Below are 23,867 nucleotides of genomic sequence, written 5' to 3' on the forward strand. Positions count from 1 at the left end.
TTTTAGATGGAGTTTCACTCTTGTTACCCAGGGTGGAGTGCAATTGCACGATCTCAGCTCACCACAACCTCCGCCTCCTGGGTTCAAGCAGTTCTCCTGCCTCAGCCTCCCAAGTAGCTGGAACTACAGGCGCGCACCACCACGCTCAACTAATTTTTGTATTTTTAGTAGAGACGGGGTTTCACCATGTTGACCAGGATGGTCTTGATCTCTCGACCTCGTGATCCACCCATCTTGGCTTCCCAAAGTGCTGGGATTACAGGCGTGAGCCACTGCACCCGGCCCATTGCTTCCTCTTTTATGTAAAACATTACTGCAGTTCTTCTCAGTGCAATTTGCAGAGCAACGCTCAGTCTTTAAATAGATAAAAAGGGAAAGAGGTGGTTTTTCCAGCACATCTTCTGAGGTCTGATCCCATCTATCCTTTTCTTCTTAGGTACTTGGAAGTTCTGGGAAAACATACACATGTTTGGCTTCTTGTCATTACTGTTCATGTCCTGCATTTGCCTTCTCAGTGCTACGGAAGAGTGACAGCATCCTGGTGAGGATGGGGAAGGCTCTTCTGACTGTAATCGAATGTAGAGAGAAATCACCCTTACTTTGTGGTTTAACTATTCTATAAAATGGGAATCTTACTACTTGTTGAAACAGGTAGTAGTTTTTTGTCCTTGACTTCAGTTAGTGATCTCTTAGGGGTTTAGCCTCCCAAATGCAATGTCATTTTTAGAACTACATCAATTTCCTGAATTTTTATTTAAAGGATCATGAGTGAAGCTTTGAGGAGGACAAAAAGGGAATCCCAGAAATGGGCACTGGGGAATTAGATGGCCCAATGAAAATGTGAACTAAATTTGATGTTGGCAGTCTCTTCACATTAACTGTAAGACAGCCTGACACCACACTTGACCTTCACATGGCATTTAAGTACCTTCGCCTATTCCTTTAAGCCTTTGCCAATTTCATCAGAGTCCAGTGCATGACGCAGAAACAGGACATATTCACACACATCTTATTCTAAAGGGAAAAACGCTACCTTCCTGAAAGCAGGCAGCTATTTTTAAGTCTTGCCAAAGAAGAAAATAATGGTGTTCACTCCATTCTTCCCTTCTTTTACACTGTTAACTTCTTAAACATCTTCGTACCTGGGTGGCAAGTTGGGTACACCATTGTACAAGAGGCCACATTCACAACGGATGTGCCGTTAGTTTATTTCACCTGCAAGTGACAGGATTGAACCAGGGCCCCTTCAAGATCTAAAGCTGCGTTCTCTGACATCAGATTCAACATAGTCATCTCCCCAGAGGTGTGTACAGGCCAATAAATATCAGAGTTTTGTCACTATGCCCTGCCCGCCCAACCCCAGAAGTATAGCACAGTGGTTAAGAGAGTAGCCTATAGACTCTGATGAGCATGTGGTTATAATACCTGTCTTCCTAGGGTAGCTGTCAGATTTAAGTTAGATAATCTACGAGAAGCACTTAACAGCGTAGTGCCTCAAGGAATGTTAAAACATTGCTGTGACAGCTTTCTGAAGTCAAGGAAAAAAGATAACTTAGGACTAAAGTGAGGAGCAGAGCTAGTCTTGGTTTTCACCAGGGGTTACATACCCTGTGCCCGATACATCTAAGCCGTTTCCCAAAGCAACAGGTAAAATAAGTATTTGTCCACTCTGATTTCTAAAGAGAATACACTTGTCTCATCATCTTTATCTGCAGTTTTTATTTATTTATTTTTTTGAGACGGAGTCTGGCTCTGTCACCCAGGCTGTAGTGCAGTGGCATGATCTCAGCTCACTGCAACCTCCACCTCCTGGGCTCAAGTGATTCTCATGCCTCAGCCTCCCAAGTAGCTGTAATTACAGGCATGCGTCACCACACCCAGCTAATTTTTGTATTTTTGATAGAGACGGGGTTTTGCTTTGTCAGCCAGGCTGGTCTTGAACGCCTGACCTCAAGTGATCCGTCCACCTTGGCCTCCCAAAGTGATGGGATTACAGGCGTGAGCCACCATGCCAGGTCTGTCTACACTTTGTAGACAATCAGCTAGAGACCTCATAATCTGTGTGCCCTAGTTCTTTCCTGCTGAGTAAGATGGTAATGAGAAATCTTGGTTAGACTGGCCATCCCCACCTCTGCCTGTTTCTAATAGGTGTGTGTGTTTTATATTTCAGTGCAAGCATCTCCTGGCAGTTTACCTTAGTCAGGTTATGAGGACCTGTCAGCAGCTAAGTGTCTCCGACAAGCAGTTGACTGACATATTATTGATGGAGAAGAAACAAGAACCATAAAAGGTACAGACTGAGGATCATTCTTTCAAAATACAGTCCTGTCAAGAAATGCATTTAATATGTCATGATTCACATGGAAAAGAGGTGAAATACATCTTCAGAGACTTCTTGTTACTGTCCCTTTTCCCTCCGTGACTGCAGGAGGTGCTCTGGGTTGGAGCCATAGGCTGTTGAGGGTTTGCATATGGTTAGAAGCCCTGTGCAGACTTCTTAAGAAAAACCCGAGCCAGTCTCTGAGGCACTTGCGTAAAAAATGTCCCTGGATGGAATCAAGATTTTAAATTCAAATAAAGCTTAATATCATGTTGTGTTCACATTATTTAGTCTTAAGTAACTGAATTAGTAGTAATTTTTAAAAGGTTGGAATGGTGGGCTAAACAGAGTAAGATGAAGTTGAGATGAGTAGGTAGTTCATTTCCTTGTGTCCAGAAAACTATCGAGCATGAACAGTAGATCATAGCAGAGATGCGGCTAAACAGCAGCAGGTATGAAAAGACTTAGAGCTTCTGGTTTCTGTAAGCTTCAAATACCTGATATTGGTAGCAAAACAGCTTAAGTAGGCTGTATTGTTTGAGAGGTAGTATCGAGATCAAGGGAAGAACTGGTTTCACTCTGTGAATTTCTGATCTTTGTAACAGGACAAATGAAGGAACAGATGAAAAATCATGTCCTAGAAGAAAACTACAGGTACTACCAGGGATTTTCAGTCCAAAGAAGAAAAGACAAAATAGGTAACAAGAGTATTAGAAGAGAGAGCGCTGAGACTCAGTTGGACACTAAGAGCGAGCAAAGAAAATAATTCATGAAGAAGAAAATAAAATCAATTTAATCATAAGACAAGAACTTACGGTAAAACTGCCCACAGCCAGAAGAGGATCCTAGAAGGACAGGAACTCCCTGTCTGCAGCATTTCATAAGCATGTAATATCCTTGCAGGATACTGCAGAAGGAATTGACGCAATGGACAAACAGAGGATATAGGTGATTTTACAGCCTAAGAAAAGCCCATGCTTTTGCCCCCAGAACATGAGATGCTAGTGAATAAATGCTGGGTGAAAAGCCCAGGGCCGGGATGTTGTAATGTTCTGTGGTTGGCAGATGTTTTTTGTTTTGTTAAAGTGTAGCAAATACCTATCAAGACTTTTCTGCTACTCGGGAAACTTGGATTCAGTCTAACTTACTTTTTTTCCAGCAGCCTTCAGGGTAAAGTTTAGAAGGTGGATGTAACAAGCCAATGCAGCACCCTAAGGTTGTCTTTTTAAGTTTTATTTTTATTTAACCTCATATACACACAGAGTTAAATAATTTTGCTTAGTAAAATTTTCACACTTTGGATTCCAAGAACTTAACCAAACTTGAACTTTGGAGTGAAGCAAAATTCCCTACCTAGCTCTAGATGGCAGAATTTAGTAGAGGAGGGAATCCCATTTCACCGGCCTTTTTCCCTCGGGTAGTTTTCTATATATGGAAAAGAATGGAGCTTAAAATTATGTGATCAAAATTCGACTTATGAGACTATCATTTCCTTAAATTAATACAGCAGTTTCTTGATAGAATAATTATACTTTTTTTTTTGAGATGGTGTCTCACTCTGTCGCCTGCTGGAGTGCAGTGGGGTGCTCTCGGCTCAGTGCAACCTCTCTCTGCTTCTAAGGTTCAAGTGATTCTCCTCCCCTCTCCCAAGTAGCCGGGACTATAGGCGCACACCACCACACCCAGCTGATTTTTGTATTTTTTAGTAGAGATGGATTTTCACCACATTGGACAGGCTGGTCTCGAACTCCTGACCTTGTAATCTACCTGCTTTGGCCTCCCAAAGTGCTGGGATTACAGGCATGAACCACCATGCCTGGCCAAATAATTATACTTTTAATTTTTGAGGTCACCTTCCTAGGAGCAAGTATACATTTTTAGTACAGCCAACTTTTATTTTTCCATTGCCTCTAAGTTAAAAAATATTTGCATTATAATAGTTCAGTGTTTCACAGTAAAATAATTTCAGTAATTTTCCACCCTAAACAAGGCAGACTTTTAAAAACAAAAGTCTGTTAGAATCCATTCAAGCTATCAGCATCATCCACACAGTAAAAGCAGCTGAATAGATCATAAATATATTTATTTGTCAACTCTTGGAGCCTACTAGTAACACATACATATTAGCTAGATATGTGGTAGCTCCAGGGAAGTGCCCAAGAGAGGCAGTCGATTTCCTTGTGAGGTGTAGCTATCTTTCACAGTGAGAATCCGCCAGCCATGTCCTCTTTGTTTATTGTGGATTTGTATCTTCTCCTTGAAGAGGCCAGAGCCTAGATCATAGGCCCACACCAAGAGCAGGCTGTGCCCCAGCCTGACCATTCCCACTCTTGACATCTGTTTGGCAGAGAAGATACCTGGAGATAATTTTGTGAAAAGTATAGCGGAAGTCTCGGTTCCGGTAAGCATAGACAATGGGATTGACAACGGAATTGGCATGTGACAGAAGAATGGCCATATTCATTGCCCACTTGGGCTTATTTTTACCCTGAGCTGGCTGGAAAAGAGTGACACAGTTAATAGCATGCACTGGTAGCCAGCACAGGGCAAAAATCCCCACAATCATGGCCAGTGATTTGGCCGCATGGATCTCCCGCTGGAGGGTAGTCCTCGAGTGGTCCATCAGCTCAGTGCGCTGAAGCTGCCTGCAGGCCACCATGAAGATCTTGATGTAGATCACCAGCATTATAAGCAGGGGGGGCAGAACACACCCAAAGAAATTGAAATATACCATGTAGCTCATGGGGACCACATTTTCAAAGAGACACTTCACAAGGCAGCAGCTTTCATTCGTGGATCCATCCCAGGGCTCTGTGCAGTTGCTGGTGGCACTGTCTTTACTGTTCCACCCCAGGAATGGAGTCAATCCGATGCCAAAGGCAAGGACCCAGAGGACAGCAATGACCCCTCTTGCTCGAGTCCCAGTGACCAAACTTTTATACCTGTTTAAAAGAACACCATCTGTTATGGTCAGTTTATAGTGCTCTGCAATCAGAATCTAAGACCCCACCTCCTCTTTATTTCCATGACCCTTAAGTTCACCTTCCAGGGCACCATGCTGTTTATCCTTATTACTAAAGACATGCAAGCAGGGATGAGCAGCTTGTTGTAGCAAGCTCAATAAGATCTTCTTTCTTGACTTAGTAACTCCTTTCCATTTAGTGACAAAAGGATGGTCAATGACAAGAGGCAGAGAAGCCTTAAGGGAGTGCTGTTAAGTCCTTACTTAACTTCCACGGTAGGTTCTTGCAAACTGTGACTTCAAGTGAAATCACATACTGTATGTGTCATAGGAAGTTAACTCTTGTTTATATTGTTAAATAAATTTTAGCTGCCTCCTTACATATTTTAAATTCAGCCTAAAGGTTTCTCTGTATGTACATCAAGAACTGTAACAAGTGGAGGTGTATACAGACTGAAGCCTACTCTTGTGCCAATCCTCGACTTTTGGCCAATCAAATGTGGCCAACTGTTCAAACCGTGTTCAAATAGGGCAAATGCCGAGCTATAACCAATCCAGCTGTTTCTGTACCTCACTTCCATTTTCCGTACATCACTTTCCTTTTTCTGTCCATAAATTCTCTTAAACCATGAGACTGCACTGGAGTCTCTGAGCCTACTCTGGTCAGCAGGCTGTGCAATTTGTGAATCATTCTTGCTAAATTAAGCTCTTTTAAATTGAATTCAGCTGAAGGTTTTTTTTTTTTTTAAAACTATATCAACTGTGGTAAAATTGGCTTTGTTATACAGTGCATCATTTTGCTTCAAGTCACGTTTCCAAGAACTGACTGACTTCCTTTTTTTTGCCAGATAAAAGAATTCAGAAGGAAACTTCCTATACTTCCTAATTACGGAGGTACTGCCCTTTGAGTCTAGGTCTTCTGTAAAGCATTGGTCTAAGTCAGTGGTCCCCAACTTCTTTGGCACCCAGGGACCAGTTTCATGGAAGACAATTTTTCCACAGACTGGGGGTGGAAGGGATGCATTAGATTCTCATAAGGAGCACACAACCTAGATGCGCTGTGTGCATACTTCACAATAGGGTTCAGCTCCTATGAGAATCTAATGCTGCTGATCTGCAGGTCGCTGAGATCAGGAGGTAATGCTCTCCTGCCTGCTCACCTTCTGCCGTGTGTGGCCTGGTTCCTAACAGGCCACGGACCAGTACTAATCTGTGGCCCAGGGGTTGGGGAACCCTGTTCTAGGTGCTTGAGATACACCAGTGAACAGAACACACAAAGATCCCTACTAAATTTTAAGAGACTTAGTGTCTAGCAGGGATAAACAAATACAAGTTAGTAAACAGTATGGAGATGTGTGTGTTAGAAAAACGAAAAAGCTGAGTAAGAACTATCAGGACAGGCAGAACTGGATAAGGTGACATTTGAACAAAGGCCTGAGGCAGGGGCTCCAGGCAAGGATCTTTTTGGCTTCCTACAAGCAACACAAGAGATTTGCCAAGGACTACGGGCAGAATCATTTCTGAATACCTCTGCAGACTGCTGGAGAACAACAGTTCTGGCAATGCCCACGTCTACTGACAAATGCTAGTAGCATAGTTGATAAAAATTGGGAAATAGCAAATATTAAATTTTTTGGTCATTTTTAAGCCATTGGATCCAGGAGTTTGAGACCTGCCTGGGCAGTAATGCTCCATCTCTACAAAAAAAATACAAAACTTAGCTGGGCAGGGTGGTGTACATCTGTGGTTCCACCTACTCAGGAGAATGAAGTGGGAGAGTCAGGATTACTTGAGCCCAGGAGGTTGAAGCTGCAGTGAGCTGTGATTGCAGCACTGCACTCCAGCCTGGGTGATGGAGCGAGACCTTGTCTCAAAAAAACAAAAATACTAGAAATCGCCAGGTGCAGTGGCTCACACCTGTAATCCCAGCACTTTGGGAGGCTGAGGCAGATGGATCACGAGGTCAGAAGTTCAAGACCAGCCTGGCCAAGATAGTGAAACCCCGTCTCTACTAAAAATATAAAAATTAGCTCGGCACGGTGGCAGATGCCTGTAAGCCCAGGTACTCTCAAGGCCAAGGCAGAAGAATTGCTTGAACCCAGGCAGCAGAGGTTGCAGTGAGCCGAGATCATGCCACTGCACTCCTTCCTGGGTAATAGAGTAAGATTCCGTCTCAAAAAAAAAAAAAATACTAGAAATCACTACTGGGGATACCAATACAAAGGGACAAGGTCCTAGTCCTTAAGAAGTTGACATTTCAGTCGAGGGATATGACATGTATATCAGATAAGCCAGCTTATCTTATTAGAGCAACAGATACCATAATATACCTTTTAGACATTTTGCTATAGTCTGTCCATGGTTTATAGCAAAGGTATAAATTTTGTTAACAACTGGTCCATAATACATATCTAATGTAAAAATGAACATAATCAATGTAATGTATTAAGTAAATGAAATAAAATCCTTCTGTAATCTCTGGGAGAAAACTGGGAAATAATTTGATTGACATTACCTGAAGACTTGCCAATAGGAAATGTTTGTTTCCTTTGCCTGCAGGGTAAGGTGTGCACTTCCCAGCAAGGCTGCAGAGCCTTCCAGCCTCAGCTCCACATGTCCAGTGCCTGTCATTCTTGACCAATGGCTCCCTCTGGCCCATGCTATTCTCAACATCAAAGCATCTGTTGCTCTTACCAGTTAACTTCCTTTCTTGGTTACCTCTTAGGTAGACATGACCACTCCCATTCTCCTGCCCCATAGAGCTGACTTATCTGATGCATGCGGTAGCCCTAAACTGGAATGTCAGCCTCTTAAAGACTAGGACCTTGTCCCCTTGTATTGGTATCCCCAGGACCTCTCATAGTGCCTGGCACATAGTATGTTCTTAACATAGCCATTATAGGCTAGGCACGGTGGCTCACGAACCTGTAATCCCAGCACTTCAGGAGGCCAAGGCGGGCGGATCACTTAAGGTCAGGCATTCGAGACCAGCCTGGCCAACATGGTGAAACCCTGTCTCTCCTAAAAATACAAAAATTAGCTAGACATGGTGGTGGGCACCTGTAATCCAGCTACTCAGGAGGCTAAGGCAGGAAAATTGCCTGAATCCAAGAGGTGGAGGATGCAATGAGCCAAGATCGTGCCATTGCACTCCAGTCTGGGCGACAGAGTGAGACTTCATCTCAAAAAAAACAAACTAAAAGGACTAGGACCTACAAAAAGGACTGGAGGTCCCCTAGCAGATACAATATATTCATCATTTGTTATCTGACTTTATTAAACAGCTTTAAAGAAAGATTCTACTTACTAAGAATACTTGAGGTTGCAGCCTGGACATGCAGAAGAACCAGTAGTGTACTGAGGAAGTGAACTGAGGTCTTGCCTCATAATTTAGAGTGATCTCTAATCTTTTCTACTCCCTCTTAGCAACAGACAGCTCAATTGTGGGCCCCTATACCGCAGATGACCTGCTGGGCTCAGTTTCTCACTGAATCTTTCTTGGCCAAACCCTTTCTGTTTCCCATCTCATTCAGGAATGTAAAGCCTTCCTCAAAAAAAAAAAAAAAAAAAGTTATTTTTTGCCATTGCCTCACTGGAGATGTGAATAACACAGTTAGTCCCTGCAGCATAACAAGGAAGCCTCCCAAAGACGGAGCACTTAGAATCACAGAACTTCAGTTCCACAAGGCAGCCCGTACAGCAGCCTGCCCTTACTCCTTTGTTCACAGGACTGAACTGTATCAAGTACAGCAGATAACAGGGCAGCTCTGGGGGATGAATTGATATTTGGGATAAGGAAATTATGGCACTTCCATTCTCATGATTGGTCAAGTGGCTACATGAAATGGTTCTGACAAAGACACACAAGGACATCTGCTAGGGGACCTCCAGGAAAGATTTTACTTCCTGATGAAGAGAGAGAGACGCATGAGGAGAGCTCTGCCCATGCCCATCCTTTTCTGCTTTTGATGCTCTTGGGGAAGGCTGTGATGCCTAGAGCTGCAGCAGCCACATTGTGACCATGAGAGACAAGCCTGGAGCAAAGCAGAAGAAAACAGGAGAGTCTGGGTCCTTGGTGACACCTTTGAACCACGACACTGATCCTAGAGCCATCATGGTTTCTTCATATTCTGGTTTCAAAAGATAATTAGATACCTTGATTGCTGATAACACTGTTAGATACTCTGTTAAGGCATCCAAACTGGAGAGGACTTTTATCTTTCTAGTCCAATCTCTCTTATTTCACAACTAAAATAAGAAAAACAAAGCTAATACACAAACCAAAGACCAGAAGCTAAATCAGTACTCAGATGCCTGTGTTCCTTGCTCTCTGTCACGCTGCCTCTTATTTTACATTTTTTTAAAAACAATTTATATTTGGGGTACAGTGTACATACAGGGGTTGTTCATGGGGGTGGCTTCCCACTAGATTTCAGAACAACTGGAATCCACCCATATCTGAACTTCTCACAACTGCTGAATCCTACACATGTGCAAAACTCTCATGCCTTATCTCAGATAAGGAAAAGCAGCTAATTCAATCAGTGGGGCAGCTGGTCGCTGCCTTCTCTGTGAACCTCCATCACCACCTCTCTTCCCTGTTGGTTCATGGCTTCATTCGAAGAGGTCTTCCATTGTACCACACATTTTGCTAGGCACTGAAAACACAATTTCTGCCCTCGTGGAACATAAGCTAATGAGAAAGAAATCAGTAAGTACACATATAAATAAGAAATTATGAATTGGGATGGGTTCAGCTATACCAAAATGAATAGGATGCACTGATAAAGGAAAACCAGAGGCCTTGGATGCAGGAGGTCAGGAAGGGCTTTCAGGCAGAAAGCTAAAGGTTGAGGAGTGAGAAATCTGAAAAGCAGAACATTCCAGGCAGAGAGAACAGCATGTGCTAATAAGGCCGTCATGCAGGAAAATGAGCCCAAGGCGAGTCAGGGGCCAATTCATAGGCACTGGGACCCCTGGAAGGCTTTTAAGCAGGGGATGGCACTGATTTATGTTGTATAAAGGTCACCTGGCCAGAGTACAGAGACTGAATTTGAGGGGAGCCAGAAGAAAAGCAGAGAGATCAGGTAGGAAACTATTTCAGTAGTTGATTTGAGAAAACGTCGACTGGGGGCAGAGTGACAGCAAAGATGATGGAAACGGATATACGCTTTGGAGGGAGAACCAACAGGTCTTGAAGATCGACCAGGTACAGGAAGGTGAAGACTCCAGGATGATTCCTTAGTGTTTCCCCCTGTGTGTCTGAATTTCCTGAAAAAGGATTAAAGGAGGAGTGGGATAAAGATGAAGAGAATGGTGGATGTGAGCATACTGCTGAAAATAATGATAGAGAAGATGCAGGAAAAGGGGACAGATTACTACAACAGGCAAGAATGGGAGCAGGTGGAGGATGCAGGGTCCAGGGTACATGGGGAAAGACACTTCCTCAGCTGTAGCAGGATGGACAAGAATAGCACCAGTGCACAGAGGGGGACAGTTGAGCGGTAAGAAGATGGAGCAGCATCTCCTTCAAGAACTGCTGTCACCTCAGAGGAGGACAGAAAAAGTCACCAGCTGAGGCAGAGGAAGAATCGCACAACCAAACTACAAGTTTTGGTGACAGATGCCTGCAGATCCTCCCCCAGCTGTCCAGATACATCCATGGCACGCTACCTCTGCCTACGCACCTGCTCTTTGGGCAGCTCTGGGATGTGGACCTCTCACATCTCATCAAATCACGCCTCCTGAGAGCTGCTGTCCTTAGTTTACAGATGTGGAAGCCAGGACTCAGAAAGCCTATGTGATGTGCCTGCTGCTGCTAAATTGCAGTCAGGACACAGACCTCGTCTAATCTGATTCCAAGTTTGCCCCAAACAGCTGTTTTCCTGCATAGGAATCTACAGCTCTTATGTGTTTATCTCACAAATCCCAGCTCCCTCCTCCACCTGACCACCCAGCCATAGGTCAGCGGCTTGAAGACTTGAAGGAAGGGGCTTCTGCCACCCTCCTGGGAGGCAGTCCTCAAGGACAGAAAAAAGAGGCGTGCTGGCGGACATAACTAGACTGCTTGGCACAACCTCTGTGGGAAGCAGGTGTGTGCTCTGCGACGTCACAGTATGTGTGTACAGTCACCCTGCAGTATGTCCGCACAGGGGGTTGGTTGCAGGACCCCCACGTATGCCGAAGTCCTCACATACTTAGTTCCGCCATCAGCAGCCCTCCGTATGTATACGTGGGCTTCACATCTCAGGAATACTGCATTTTCAGTCACATTTTGTTGAAAAAAATTCACGTACAAGTGAACCTGGAGATTCAAACCTGTGCTGTTCAGGGTCAGCTGTGTTGGCTTCGGTCACAGTTCCTGGCTCGTAACTCCCATAGCCCTTGTTACTTCTCCCCAAGACAGGCCATAACTAAATATATACCTTCCTCTGTCTTGGAGCCGATCACAAAGAAATTCTCTGACCTACCTTGTTTGATTGTGAGTCATACAACCCCCACTTCAGAAGGGGTACTGCCCCTCCCCTAGAAGAAGGTGCACAGAGAGGCCAAGAAGCATCTGAACAGATAAGCTTTGCGGAGTTTCCCCACTCAGCCTATCAGTCTCAGATCATCCCCCTTTCATCTGCTCACATGTCCACCCAGTCGTCCATGCTTCAGTCATATCTATCCAACGAAGAATCCAAAAAAGGGCTAAGAGGAAAGGGTATGGAGAGCTTCAGGACAACCGAATACATGGAGGTTCCTGTAGGGTGGTGCGCCCAAGGAGGGCATGGAAACGCCACGCTCCTTCTCACACCTCGCCCTGTGTATCTCTTCATCCATGTCCTCTGTAATATCATTTCTTAAAATTTAAAAAAATTTTTTGAGATGGAGTCTCACTCTGTCCTCCAGACCGGAGTGCAATGATGTGATCTCGGCTCAATACAACTTCCGCCTCCTGAGTTCAAGCGGTTCTCTTGCCTCAGTCTCCCAAGTAGCACGGATTACAGGCACTCGTCACCACACCCGGCTAATTTTTGTGTTTTGTTTGTTTGTTTGTTTGTTTTAGTAGAGATGGGGTTTCGCCATGTTGGCCAGGCTGGTCTCAAACTCCTGACCTCAGGTGATCCACCTGCCACGGCCTCCCAAAGTGCTGGGATTACGGGTGTGAGCCACTGTGCCCAACCTGTAATATCCTTTATAATAAACCAGAAAACTTATGTAAATGTTCCCGAGTTCTGTAAGCCACTCTAGCAAATTAAACTCAAGGAAGGGATTGTGGGATCCCTGATTTATAGCTGATTGGAAGTGGGGGGCAGTCTTGTGGGACTGAGCCCTCAACCTCTGGGATCTGATACTGTCTTCAGGAAAAGAGTGTCAGAATTGAACCAGAGGACACTCAACTGGTGTCTGCTGCAGAATGGACTGCTTGCTTGTTGGTAAGGAGAAATCCCCACACGTCTGGTCACAGAAATCTTCTGTGTTGATTGTTGCAAGGGCAAACAGTTTGGGGATTTTCTCCCGCTCAGAGGCTCCAAAGACAGAAGCACTTTTTTTTTTTTTTTCTTTTTAGACGGAGTTTCGCTCTTGTTACCCAGGCTGGAGTGCAATGGTGCAATCTCGGCTCACCACAACCTCCGCCTCCTGGGTTCAGGCAATTCTCCTGCCTCAGCCTCCTGAGTAGCTGGGATTACAGGCACACGCCACCATGCCCAGCTAATTTTTTGTAGTTTTAGTAGAGACGGGGTTTCACCATGTTGACCAGGATAGTCTTGATCTCTTGACCTCGTGATCCACCTGCCTCGGCCTCCCAAAGTGCTGGGATTACAGGCGTGAGCCAACGTGCCCGGCCAACAGAAGCACTTTTAGCACCAGAGCTCCAGCTCCATAATGGCAGGACAGTTGGACCCAGGCAGAGGGTAGGAGACAGGGATGCTGCAGAAGGCAAGCAGGTGTGGCTGGGCATGGTGGCTCATTCCTGTAATCCCAGTACTTTGGGAGGCCAAGGTGGGTGGATCACCTGAGGTCAGGAGTTCGAGACCAGCTGGCCAATATGGTGAAACCCCATCTCTACTGAAAATACAAAAGCTAGCCTGGTGTGGTGGTGCACGCCTGTAATCCCAGCTACTGGGGAGGCTGAGGGAGAAGAATTGCTTGAACCCAGGAGGCAGAGGTTGCAGTGAGCCAAGATCGCACCATTGCACTCCAGCCTGGGCAACAGAGTGAGACTCTGTCTCAAACAAACAAACAAACAAAAAAACCAAGCAGGTGTCCCTGCACTGAGCAGGACACTGGAAGGAACAAACCCCTGGGGACTCTGGCATGGCAGGAGGGCTCTGGTAACTGCCTGCTAGGCCCTCTTCTTTCCCACTTCCTACTGGGCCTCCATCCTCTTTCCAGGCCTGTCTCCCTCCCCAGCCCTAACCCTTGCTGCTGACTGCCTCACTCCCTGCGCTCCGGAACACCCTCACGTCTGCATGTGTGTGTCCATCTCCCTAAAACATCCCTGAAGGGCATGGGCCACGTCCTTCTGTTCACCCGTCTATGGCAGTCACTGCTTGCTGCAGAGGGCACTGGGCACTGCAGTGAGGCCAGGGAAGCAGACAGCTGCCCCAAGTGTACAAGAGTGAATAACAGGCAACTGAAAAGTGAACACAGGAAACACAGGCAGCTTTATTATTTCAAACAAGGAAGGAACAATCCCAGCCTTTACAGGCCCACACAAAAGGGGAGTTCTGGGAAAGTCCACACTTTGGGAAATGACTGTGCCCCACCACTGTGTACGGAGCTGTGCTCTGATCCATCCATTCTCCTCATAAGGAGCTCATTAGCTAAGGAGATTGATAGAAAAACAGTCACATGGAGGGAATCAACAAAAGAGAACAGCATGAACACTGAGGTTACATAAGGAAACGGGAACCGCCAAAGCCTGCATAACAAGCGCTGGCCTATTTCTGGGGCAGGGTCTCCTCTTGCTCTGGCTCTGTGGCCCTCAGCTCAAACCAGGCTTAGAAATCAATTCCCAGCTCTCAGGGTGCTCCTGCTTAGATCCTCAAGGGCAGCTACCCACGGAGTGACACTGAGCCTGGTCAATCCAGCCACAGGCTGGTTGGAGCCTGAGCTTCCCATCAGAAACACTGGCCCCAGAACCCACCTCCAAGCTGCTGCCAAGGCTTTTAACATAGAATGTGTACAAAGCACTTTGCAAATGCAGATTGCTAAGTAAATGCACATAGAGTTCTACTGCCACTTCTTAAAATTGTTTCCTGATTGTTTAGGGAAATTGTTTAGGAGCCACGCTCCTTCTCACACCTCACCTCCCTTTACAGTCTATCTAGCTCACAAGTTTTAAATTCCTGTGAAATACATACATTTCTGCTATAAAGCAATATATACATTCTTAGAAAATCTTTTGTTGCTGGGCGTAATCCCAGTATTTTGGGAGGCCAAGGCGGGTGGATCACCTGAGGTCAGGAGTTCGAGACCAGCCTGACCAGCATGGTAAAACCCCATCTCTACTAAAAATACAAAATTAGCCAGGCATGGTGTCACATGCCTGTAACCCCAGCTACATGGGAGGCTGAGGCAGGAGAAACGCTTGAACCAGGGAGGCAAAGGTTGCAGTGAGGTGAGATCATGCCACTGCACTCCAGCCTGGGCAACGGGAGCGAAACTACAACTCAAAAAAAGAAGAAAAAAGAAAAAGAAAACTTCATGTTATCTTATTGCACATAATTAACAGGACTTCTGTGAAAAATGGGGCTAGGGCAAACCACTCAAACCTACAAAACGTTGTCACTAGAGCACTAACAAAATCTTTTGGGCTACCCAGGCAGGCAGTTCAGTGGGGCGAGAGGATGCCACCATGGGTATTAAAAATGCGCCAAAAAAGTAAAATAGAAATCCTAGCAAACTTTAATTAGAGCAAGGCTGACAGGTGCCAAGACAGTGCAGATGAAAGAGGAGCTCTGAGCCAGGGGACTGTTACTAAGTTGGGCCTGGAGGCAGCCATAGCCTGCCACTGCCAAGACCCCAACAGGCTAGGAGATGTGGCTTTTCTCTGGGAGTGCCAGTGGTTTTATTTCTTGTTCCTAGAAGCCCACAGGGGCTCCTCCAGCAGAGCAGCCAGAGGGCTTTCTCCTTTCCTGCTGAAAACTCTCATTCTCCTCCCACTATTCCACCTCCTTTGCCTAGACAAAATCACAGGTAAACCAAAGAAACATGCATTATACCAACATCCTTCCCCTGCTCACCTGCCACGCGTGAATTAATTCACAGTACAGAAGTTCACATGGAAGCAGAGCAGCTTATCTGCTCCGAAGCATTCACAGCAGCTCATGACCGCCCAGAGCACCTCTCCCGTGTACCTACCACACAACTGCATTTTCTGTCTCTTTCCACTGAAGGATGAGCTCCACCATGGAGCAGACTCACAGCTGTATCCAAAATGCCTAACACTGCCTGGCAAGCAAATGGTCAGAGAAAGCCTGAGTTTATAAGAAGGGAACAGAATCCTGCCTTCTTAATCAAAGATACGCGTTGAACACCCAGTTGGGAGTTGTAAATGAAGCAGGGCATCAAGTGCGTGAACATGGTTTCAGCTTCAGCTTGTAAACCACTAGAGGCTACATAAGAGGGGATATTTTTATCATGAGCCTCTAAACAGCCTCTCGTTTTTCAGGTTTCCCATGGGACCGAGCTATAAAAGGGTTTTTAAAAAAATATTCACGAACAGAAAAAGAACCGAAATTTTAATAGCACTATAATTCATCTTTTTTTTTTTTGAGACGGAGTCTCACTCTTGTTGCCCAGGCTGGAATGCGAGTGCAGTGGCGTGATCTCGGCTCACTGCAACCTCCGCCTCCTGGGTTCAAGCCATTCTCCTGCCTCAGCCTTCCAAGTAGCTGGGACTACAGGTGCCTGCCACCATGCCTGGCTAATTTTTTTGTATTTTTAGTAGAGATGGGGTTTTACCAGCTAGCTAGTCTGGTCTTGAACTTCTTCTTCTTCTTTTTTTTTTTTTTTAAATAAAGACGGGGTTTCACCATATTGGTCAGGCTGGTCTCGAACTCCTGACTTCAGGTGATCCACCCACCTCAGCTTCCCAAAGTGCTAGGATTACAGGCATGAGCCACCGCGCCCGGCCGGTCTTGAAATTCTGACTTCTGGTGATCCACCTGCCTCAGCCTCCCAAAGTGCTGGAATTAAGGCATGAGCCACTGTGCCTGGCCTAAAACTAATCATTTTAAACCTTCCCACAAAGAAAATTTTAGGCCCAGATGACTTCACTAATTAATTCTACCAAACATTTAAGGAACAAATAAAACCATTCTTATATTTAAATATATATATAAATAAGGCCGGGCATGGTGGCTCACGCCTATAATCCCAGCACTTTGGGAGGCTGAGGCAGGCAGATCATCTGAGGTCAGGAGTTCAAGACCAGCCTGACCAACACAGAGAAACCCCGTCTCTACTAAAAAAAAAATACAAAATCAGCTGGGCATGGTGGCGCATGCCTGTAATCCTAGCTACTCGGGAGGCTGAGGCAGGGGAATTGCTTGAACCGGGGAGGCAGAGGTTGCAGTGAGCCAAGATCATGCCATTACACTCCAGCCTGGGAAAAAAGAGCAAAACTCCACCTCAAAAAAAAAAAAAGTAGATACTATTCGATTTTACTTATGTGAAGTTCAGGTCTTGGAATGGGAAGCAGGCCTCTCTGCCATCTGTGTCCTGAGGGCAAACCACCTTGTCTCTGCAGATGGTCATAGCTACAGCCTGCAGATCAGTCTGAGGAAAGGACAGTGCCTGCCTGCCCACTTGACAGCAAGGTGTGGTCACCAGAGGTTACTTTCAGGTCGAGTCTTCCCAGGAGGCCCTGGCCCTGGGCTGCTATGGCTCCTGGAGGGTTCTCATCTACTCCAGCAAGTTCAGACATGTCTGAATTCCAGTGGTGGACCTGGCTGAGCCTGAGCTGAGCCTGAGCTGAGCCTACTGCCATATGTAAAAGTGGCTGGGAGACATGTCATTTGTCCTGCACAGTCACCTAAGAACGACAGATGGGAAATGCAGGTCGCAGTAAAGAAAGTTGGCAGCAGTCCCCACCAGCTTCCTATGGCAAGAAGAGGCAATCCAGGGTGATCCGCCAGTGACTCAACCAGTTGAGACTGAGGATAGAGGCCAGGACCAGGTTTCCCAGCGTTCCCCTTTGGGCCTGGTTTTGGTGATTCTTTTGCACTGTTTTCATGGATCACATGGGACACAGAGACAGCCCAAAGTTGCTAGGCTCCAGACTCTGATCTCTTTCCCATAAAAGAAGCAGCCCCTGAGAGAAAGGGCCCCTGCCTGGAACCAGACCAAAAGAGAGAATAGGACAATCTGTCCTCTGCCGTAAAAGGTGCCCTCCCAAGACTGGGGTTATGGAACACCGCCTCAGATGTGACATTAACTGTCAAAAGCATCAGCCACCATATACACAAACGACCAGTGAGAAGAGGACATCAGAAGGCACTTGGTTGATGTGGTATCTGCCAGGTTTCTCCATCATAACTACCTTTCCCATTTTAATTAGTAGGTATTTGTGGTACGTTTGGGGACTGTAAGTATCTTACTCCTCATCAAACTTTCACCCATGAGTTTTAGCACCTATTGATGATTCTTGCCTGAATCAGTTCTTACTGTGACAGTTGTGAAATGGTGATTTGCTTAACTCAATCACTCCTTCTCATTAATTAGATGGCATTCTACTGTAAGCAAGATGTCTTGTGATTCACTATTAAAAAAAAAAAAAAAAAAAAGGCCAGGTGGAGTGGCTCATGCCTATAATCCCAGCACTCTGGGAGGCCGAGGCTGGTGGATCATGAGGTCAGGAGTTCGAGACCAGTCTGACTAACATAGTGAAACCCCATCTCTACTAAAAACACAAAAAATTAGCTGGGTGTGGTAGTATGCGCCTGTAGTCCCAGCTACTCGGGAGGCTGAGCAGGAGAATAGTGTGAACCTGGAGACAGAGGTTGCAGTGAGCCGAGATCATGCCATTGCACTCCAGCCTGGGTGACAGTCCAAGACTCCATCTCAAAAACAAAAACAAAAAGTCTCCTCCTACCTCTGTTTATTGCTAGGGCCCAGAGAAAATGATACTCCAGTAGCACTGGGCAAATCTACCCAAATATTGGTTTCTATATATAATTCTACACTAAAAGGAAGCAAGGCTCTTTGGAAAATGGCTGGTACTCAAATTGGAAAATATAATGTGAGCCTAGAATACCTTTCTATCCCAAAATATAAGAAAGTGCTCAAAAAACAATGGGAACACTCAAACAGAAGTGATCTTGCAGGGGCCCTCTCTCATTGGCTGAATTTGGACATCAAAATAAATAATAGGAATGGATTATAACTCATTTAATGAAAATAAAATTCCCTAAATCCATACTGACATTAAGAAAATGTCTTTACAGAAGAATACAAACTGATAAATGTGGAGGGAATGAGAAAAAAAGAAAATTACCAATTTGTTTTGTTTTGTTTTTCGAGACTGAGTCTCGCTCTATCACCCAGGCTTGAGTGCAGTGGTGCAATCTCGGCTCACTGCAACCTCTGCCTCCCAGGTTCAAGCGATTCTCGTGCCTCAGCCTCCTGAGTTGCTGGGATTATAGGTTCCCACCATCAAGCCTGGCTAATTTTTGAATTTTAGTAGAGATGGGGTTTCACCATGTTGGCCAGGCTGGTCTTGAACTCCTGACCTCAAGTGATCTGCCCACCTCGGCCTCCCAAAGTGCTGGGATTACAGGTGTGAGCCACAGAACCTGGCCTGAAAATTACCATTTTATAATCACCACAGTTGCTGTGATTTGAATGTGTCCCCCAGAGTTCATGTGTTAGAAACTTAATCTCCTATGCAATAGTGCTGAGAGGTGTGACCTTGAAGAGGTGATCAGGTCATGAGGGCTCTGGCCTCATGAATGAATTAATGCCATTATCATGGGAGTGGGTTCATTATCTTGAGAAGGGTTCTTTTATAAAAGCAAGTGCAGCCCTCTCTTGCTTGCTCACTCTCTCACCTCTCTTACCCTCTCACTTTCTGCCATGGGATGATGCAGGAAGAAGGCCCTCACCAGATGCTGGCACCTTGATATCAGACTTCCCAGCCTTCGTAACTGTGGGAATAAATTTGTTTTAATTATAAGTTACACAGTCTGTGGCATTGTTACAACAGCACAGAATGGACTAAGACAATAGTAATAACTTATTCAGGCAAGAATAATCAATGGAGAAAACATACCATTACAGTGTAGAACCCTGGCAGATACAACCTGCACCATGTGATCAGATTTAGACCAACAATGGAAGAAATTGACATTGTGTGCCTTCTTACTTGACAGACTGACTGAGGATGCAACATCACCCATGTAGACAGTATTGCCACCAAAAAGGTTTAACCTGAATGTTACCATAAGGAAACAACCAAACTCAAATTGAGGGACATTTGGCAAAACAACCTGAGCTCAAAAATGTTTTTTGTTTGTTTGTTTGTTTTGAGACAAGGTCTCAATCTGTGGCCCAGGCACAGTGGTACACTCACTATTATATTAGGGTGGTGCAAAAGTAATAGCAGTTTTTCTCCTTTTTTAAAATGGCAAAACCACAATTACTTTTGCACCAACCTAATAACTCACTGTAACCTTGAACTCCTGGGCTCAAGCAATCCTCCCGCCTCAGCCTCCTGAGTAGCTAGGACTACAGCCATGCACCACCACACCTGGAGGAACTTTCTTATTTTTCATAGGGCCTTGCTGTGTTGCCCAGGCTGGTCTTGAACTTCTGGCCTCAAGTGATCCTCCTGCTCGGCCTCGCATTACAGATGTGAGCCACCACGCCCACGTGAAAATATTAGTCTTGAAAGACTAAAACAAACAAAAAACTGAGGAACTCTTTCAGATTAAAGGAACATATTAAATGCAAACATGGCCTTTTAATAGCACCCGGACTTTTTAAAAAGAGCAACTATAAAGATATGATTGGGATAACTGGGAACATCTGACTATAGACTGTGATACCTATTAAAATTTCTGAATGTGATGGTTGTGCCAGTGTATGTGTATGAGAGTGAGAAACCAAATGTAGCAAAATATTCACAATTTGTGAATGTAAGTGAAAGGCATATAAGAATTCACTGTATGGCTTGTGCAACATAAAAGTTGTGAAAAATTACACGGCTTCAGAATGACTCATTATTTCTGAAACCACAAACTTCGTTAGATGAGTCAAACAGATGCACATATGTACTGTACTCATAAAGTCCCTGCAATTAAAAAACTAGGTTGCTGGCTGAGTGTGGTGGCTCCCACTTGTAATCCCTGCACTTTGGGAGGCCGAGCGGGCAGATCACAAGGTCAGGAGTTCGAGACCAGCCTGGCCAACACAGTGAAACCCTGTCTCCACTAAAAATACAAAAAATAGCTGGGTGTGGGGGTGGGTGCCTGTAATCCCAGCTACTAGGGAGGCTGAGGCAGGAGAATAGCTTGAACCTGGGAGGTGGAGGTTGCAGTGAGCTGAGATTGGGCCACTGTACTCCAGCCTGGGCGACAGAGCTAGACTCCATCTCAAAAAAAACAAAAAGCCAAAAAATACCTAGGCTGCTAAATGATTTCTGAAAACGCTAAATTTAGGAGGTGTTTTATCCTTCTGTAACACTGCTAACTGTTCCCCACCAAAGTCTCCCTGCTGGTTTTAGTGAGGCCATTCTAGCTTTTCTGCCTCTTCAGTTTCTCCTACCTCTCCTCTCAGAACACCCAACACGGGAGTCTTTTTTCTTTGATATGTAGTCTCACACTGTTCCCCAGGCTGGAGTGCAATGGCATGATCTCCGCTCACCACAACCTCCGCCTCCTGGGTTCCAGCGATTCTCCTGTCTCAGCCTCCAGAGTAGCTGGGATTACAGGTGCGCACCACCACGCCTGGCTAATGTTTTGCATTTTTAATAGAGACGGGGTTTCACCTTGTTGGCCGGGCTGGTCTTGAAACGCTGACCTCATGATCCACCCACCTCGGCCTCCAAAAGTGCTGGGATTGCCGGTGCGGGCCACCACGCCTGGCCGGGATTCTCATCTCTAGGCAACAAGCTCATCGGTTTAGAGCTAATCCCACCCCCGAGTATGCACACAGAGAGACATGTGTTCATTCATTTGCATGCACATGCATACTGCCAACTCTTAAATATGTCACAAGCCAAGTCAGTGACTGGACAATGTACTGGGGATAATGAGAAAGCAACACACATGAGCTCTGCTCATAATAGAGACAGGATGGCAAAACTTAAATTACAAATAATTAAGAAAACAGCTGCAAGTATGCAGAGAGCTGCAAAAGAGCCCTGTGTTCCTCCCAGAGGGAATGTCATTTTAAGGGGCACAGTGAAAATAAGGAAGAATCAGCAGGCAAAGAGGTAGACAGAAGGTCCTCGCAGGCAGAGGGAAAAGCATGCACAAAGGCCTGAGCTCCGTAGGCCTCAGGAACTGAGAGGGGTCTTGAGAAGTCAGGGCGGAGAAACGAAGGAAAGAGAGGAGCTGGATGAGGCCAGAAGCAGATCTAGGCCCCAGACCAGGGGGGTAGCAGGGGCAAGGGAGAGATCTGGGATGTTATCCTAAGGCACTGGGAGCTCTGGGTGAAGGAAGGAGATGCATGCAGGGGTTCATTTCAGAAAGACTGCAGCTATGTGAAGAATGAGCTAAAAGGGCAAGGATGGGTGCAGAGACCAGGTAGGAAACTGCTGCCCTCGAATGGGGCAGACATGGAGATGGGGCCAACGAGAAGTGAATGGAGGGAGGGTTTAAGAAGTATACCTGGGTTGGGCACAGTGGCTCACACCTGTAATCCCGGCACTTTGGGAGGCCCAGGCGGGTGGATCACCTGAGGTCGGGAGTTGAAGACCAGCCTAACCAACATAGAGAAACCCCATCTCTACTAACAATACAAAATTAGCCAAGCATGGTGCTACACGCCCGTAATCCCAGCTACTTAGAGACTGACGCAGGAGAATCACTTGAACCTGGGAGGCAGAGGTTGCAGAGAGCTGAGATCATGCCATTGCACTCCAGCCTGGGCAACAAGAGTCAGACTGTCTCAAAGAAAAAAAAAAAGGCTGGGCGTGGTGGCTCATGCCTGTAATCCCAGCACGTTGGGAGACTGAGGCAGGCAGATCACGAAGTCAAGAGATTGAGACCATCCTGGCCCACATGGTGAAACCCCATCTCTACTAAAAACACAAAAATTAGCCAGGTGTGTTGGCGCACGCCTGTAATCCCAGCTACTTGGGAGGCTGAGGCAGGAACCTGGGAGGGGGACATTTCAATGAGGCCAAGATCACACCACTACACCTACACTACAGCCGATGACAGAGCAAGGCTCTGTCTCAAAAATAAATAAATAAAGTGTACCTGACAGGTCCTGGTTCTACTACAATGTCATTCAATAAAGCTTTGCAGTTCTCTACATTTAAAAAAAAAGCAACAAAACAAAGAACACTTAGCAGTGGTGCTGAAATCAGCAGTGGAAATGGAGATGTCATAGAAAGCTGCTTTGGGAAGTCTGCAGGAGGCGGGACTGGTACAAAACAGGCAGAACACCAAAGAAGGCTGGGCAGAGACGGGTGGAAAGAGTTTGAACACGTTTAAATGGGGAAGGGAAGAGGCTGCTGTGCAGCAGTAATGAATAGCGCTGGGCTCCCGCTAAAGCCAGAAGAGTTGGGTCCAGAGCCAGGTGGAAGGACTAGCAGCCCCAAACTCCCTAAGACTCAACCACTACTGCATCTCTTAACCTACAGGCACCTTCAGCACAACCTAGGCAACACTTTCTCAAAGCCCCCGTCTCCAGGATGGCATCACCCAGGCGACTGGAAATCTAGGAGTCATCCTGCAGTCTTTCCTCTCCCTCATGTCCAACATCCAACTGAGTCACCAAGTCCTCCTGAACCTGTCCCCTGTGTGCCCTGTCTTCCAGCCAGAAGCACATGACTGAGTACGTGCTATTGATGGGATCCGCTTGCCAATCACTTGCGCGGACTCATCATTGGTCCACAATGGCAGATCTCACACACATAAATTCCACTCAGCTTGGCTCTAACTACCCCCATTTCTGGGTGTCACTCGCTGATTGCAGCTCCAGGGCCCATCTGTGGTTCTCAGGACTCTTTCCTTAGTTGGCTGCATGGCTTTACCTATGGCTCCTCTGCTCCAGGCTTTGCTGAGCTCCATGGCTGGCATCAAACATCAGCCTTCTCTGGTGCAGAAGCTGTGGTTCTACAGGTCTTCACTATCTAGAATCTGCCACCATCTTCATGGCCTCTACCCTAGTCATGCTTTCTTCCTTCTCACCTGGATGGCAAGTGGCTACCCTATATCATCTTGTCCTGTCCATTCCTTCCTCCAGCTTTGCACCAGTGACTTTAAAAATACAAACCTGGCTATATCAAACTCCTAATTAAAATCCTACCTTGGCAATCCAAGTTCCACCTAATTATCGCTCCTCACAAAATCACATTTTAATGACAATAAAAACATACAGGCCGGGGTCGATGGCTCATGCCTGTAATCCTTTCACTTTGGG

The 23,867-nt window shown here is 45.8% G+C and overlaps 2 protein-coding genes across 3 annotated transcripts in view; one reads left to right on the forward strand and one right to left on the reverse strand.

The window, feature by feature from the left end:
- Positions 1 to 3,044, forward strand: part of ZSWIM7 (zinc finger SWIM-type containing 7) — a 20,342-nt gene extending 17,298 nt beyond the window's left edge. For both annotated transcript variants that reach the window (XM_017496828.2, XM_037727237.1), the window contains exons 4-6: positions 437 to 541; positions 2,171 to 2,290; positions 2,926 to 3,044. In XM_017496828.2, the coding sequence (XP_017352317.1) occupies positions 437 to 541; positions 2,171 to 2,287 (222 nt within the window). In that variant the 3' untranslated portion in view covers positions 2,288 to 2,290; positions 2,926 to 3,044. The remainder of the gene's footprint in view (positions 1 to 436; positions 542 to 2,170; positions 2,291 to 2,925) is intronic.
- Positions 3,045 to 4,135: 1,091 nt separating this feature from the next.
- ADORA2B (adenosine A2b receptor) overlaps positions 4,136 to 23,867 on the reverse strand; it is a 31,260-nt gene continuing 11,528 nt past the window's right edge. Inside the window, exon 2 of the mRNA XM_017496827.2 lies at positions 4,136 to 5,262. Within this exon, the coding sequence (XP_017352316.1) occupies positions 4,599 to 5,262 (664 nt within the window). The 3' untranslated portion in view covers positions 4,136 to 4,598. The remainder of the gene's footprint in view (positions 5,263 to 23,867) is intronic.

Source organism: Cebus imitator, unplaced genomic scaffold (genome assembly GCF_001604975.1).
Source record: "Cebus imitator isolate Cc_AM_T3 unplaced genomic scaffold, Cebus_imitator-1.0 Scaffold223, whole genome shotgun sequence".
Taxonomy (NCBI): Eukaryota; Metazoa; Chordata; class Mammalia; order Primates; family Cebidae; genus Cebus; species Cebus imitator.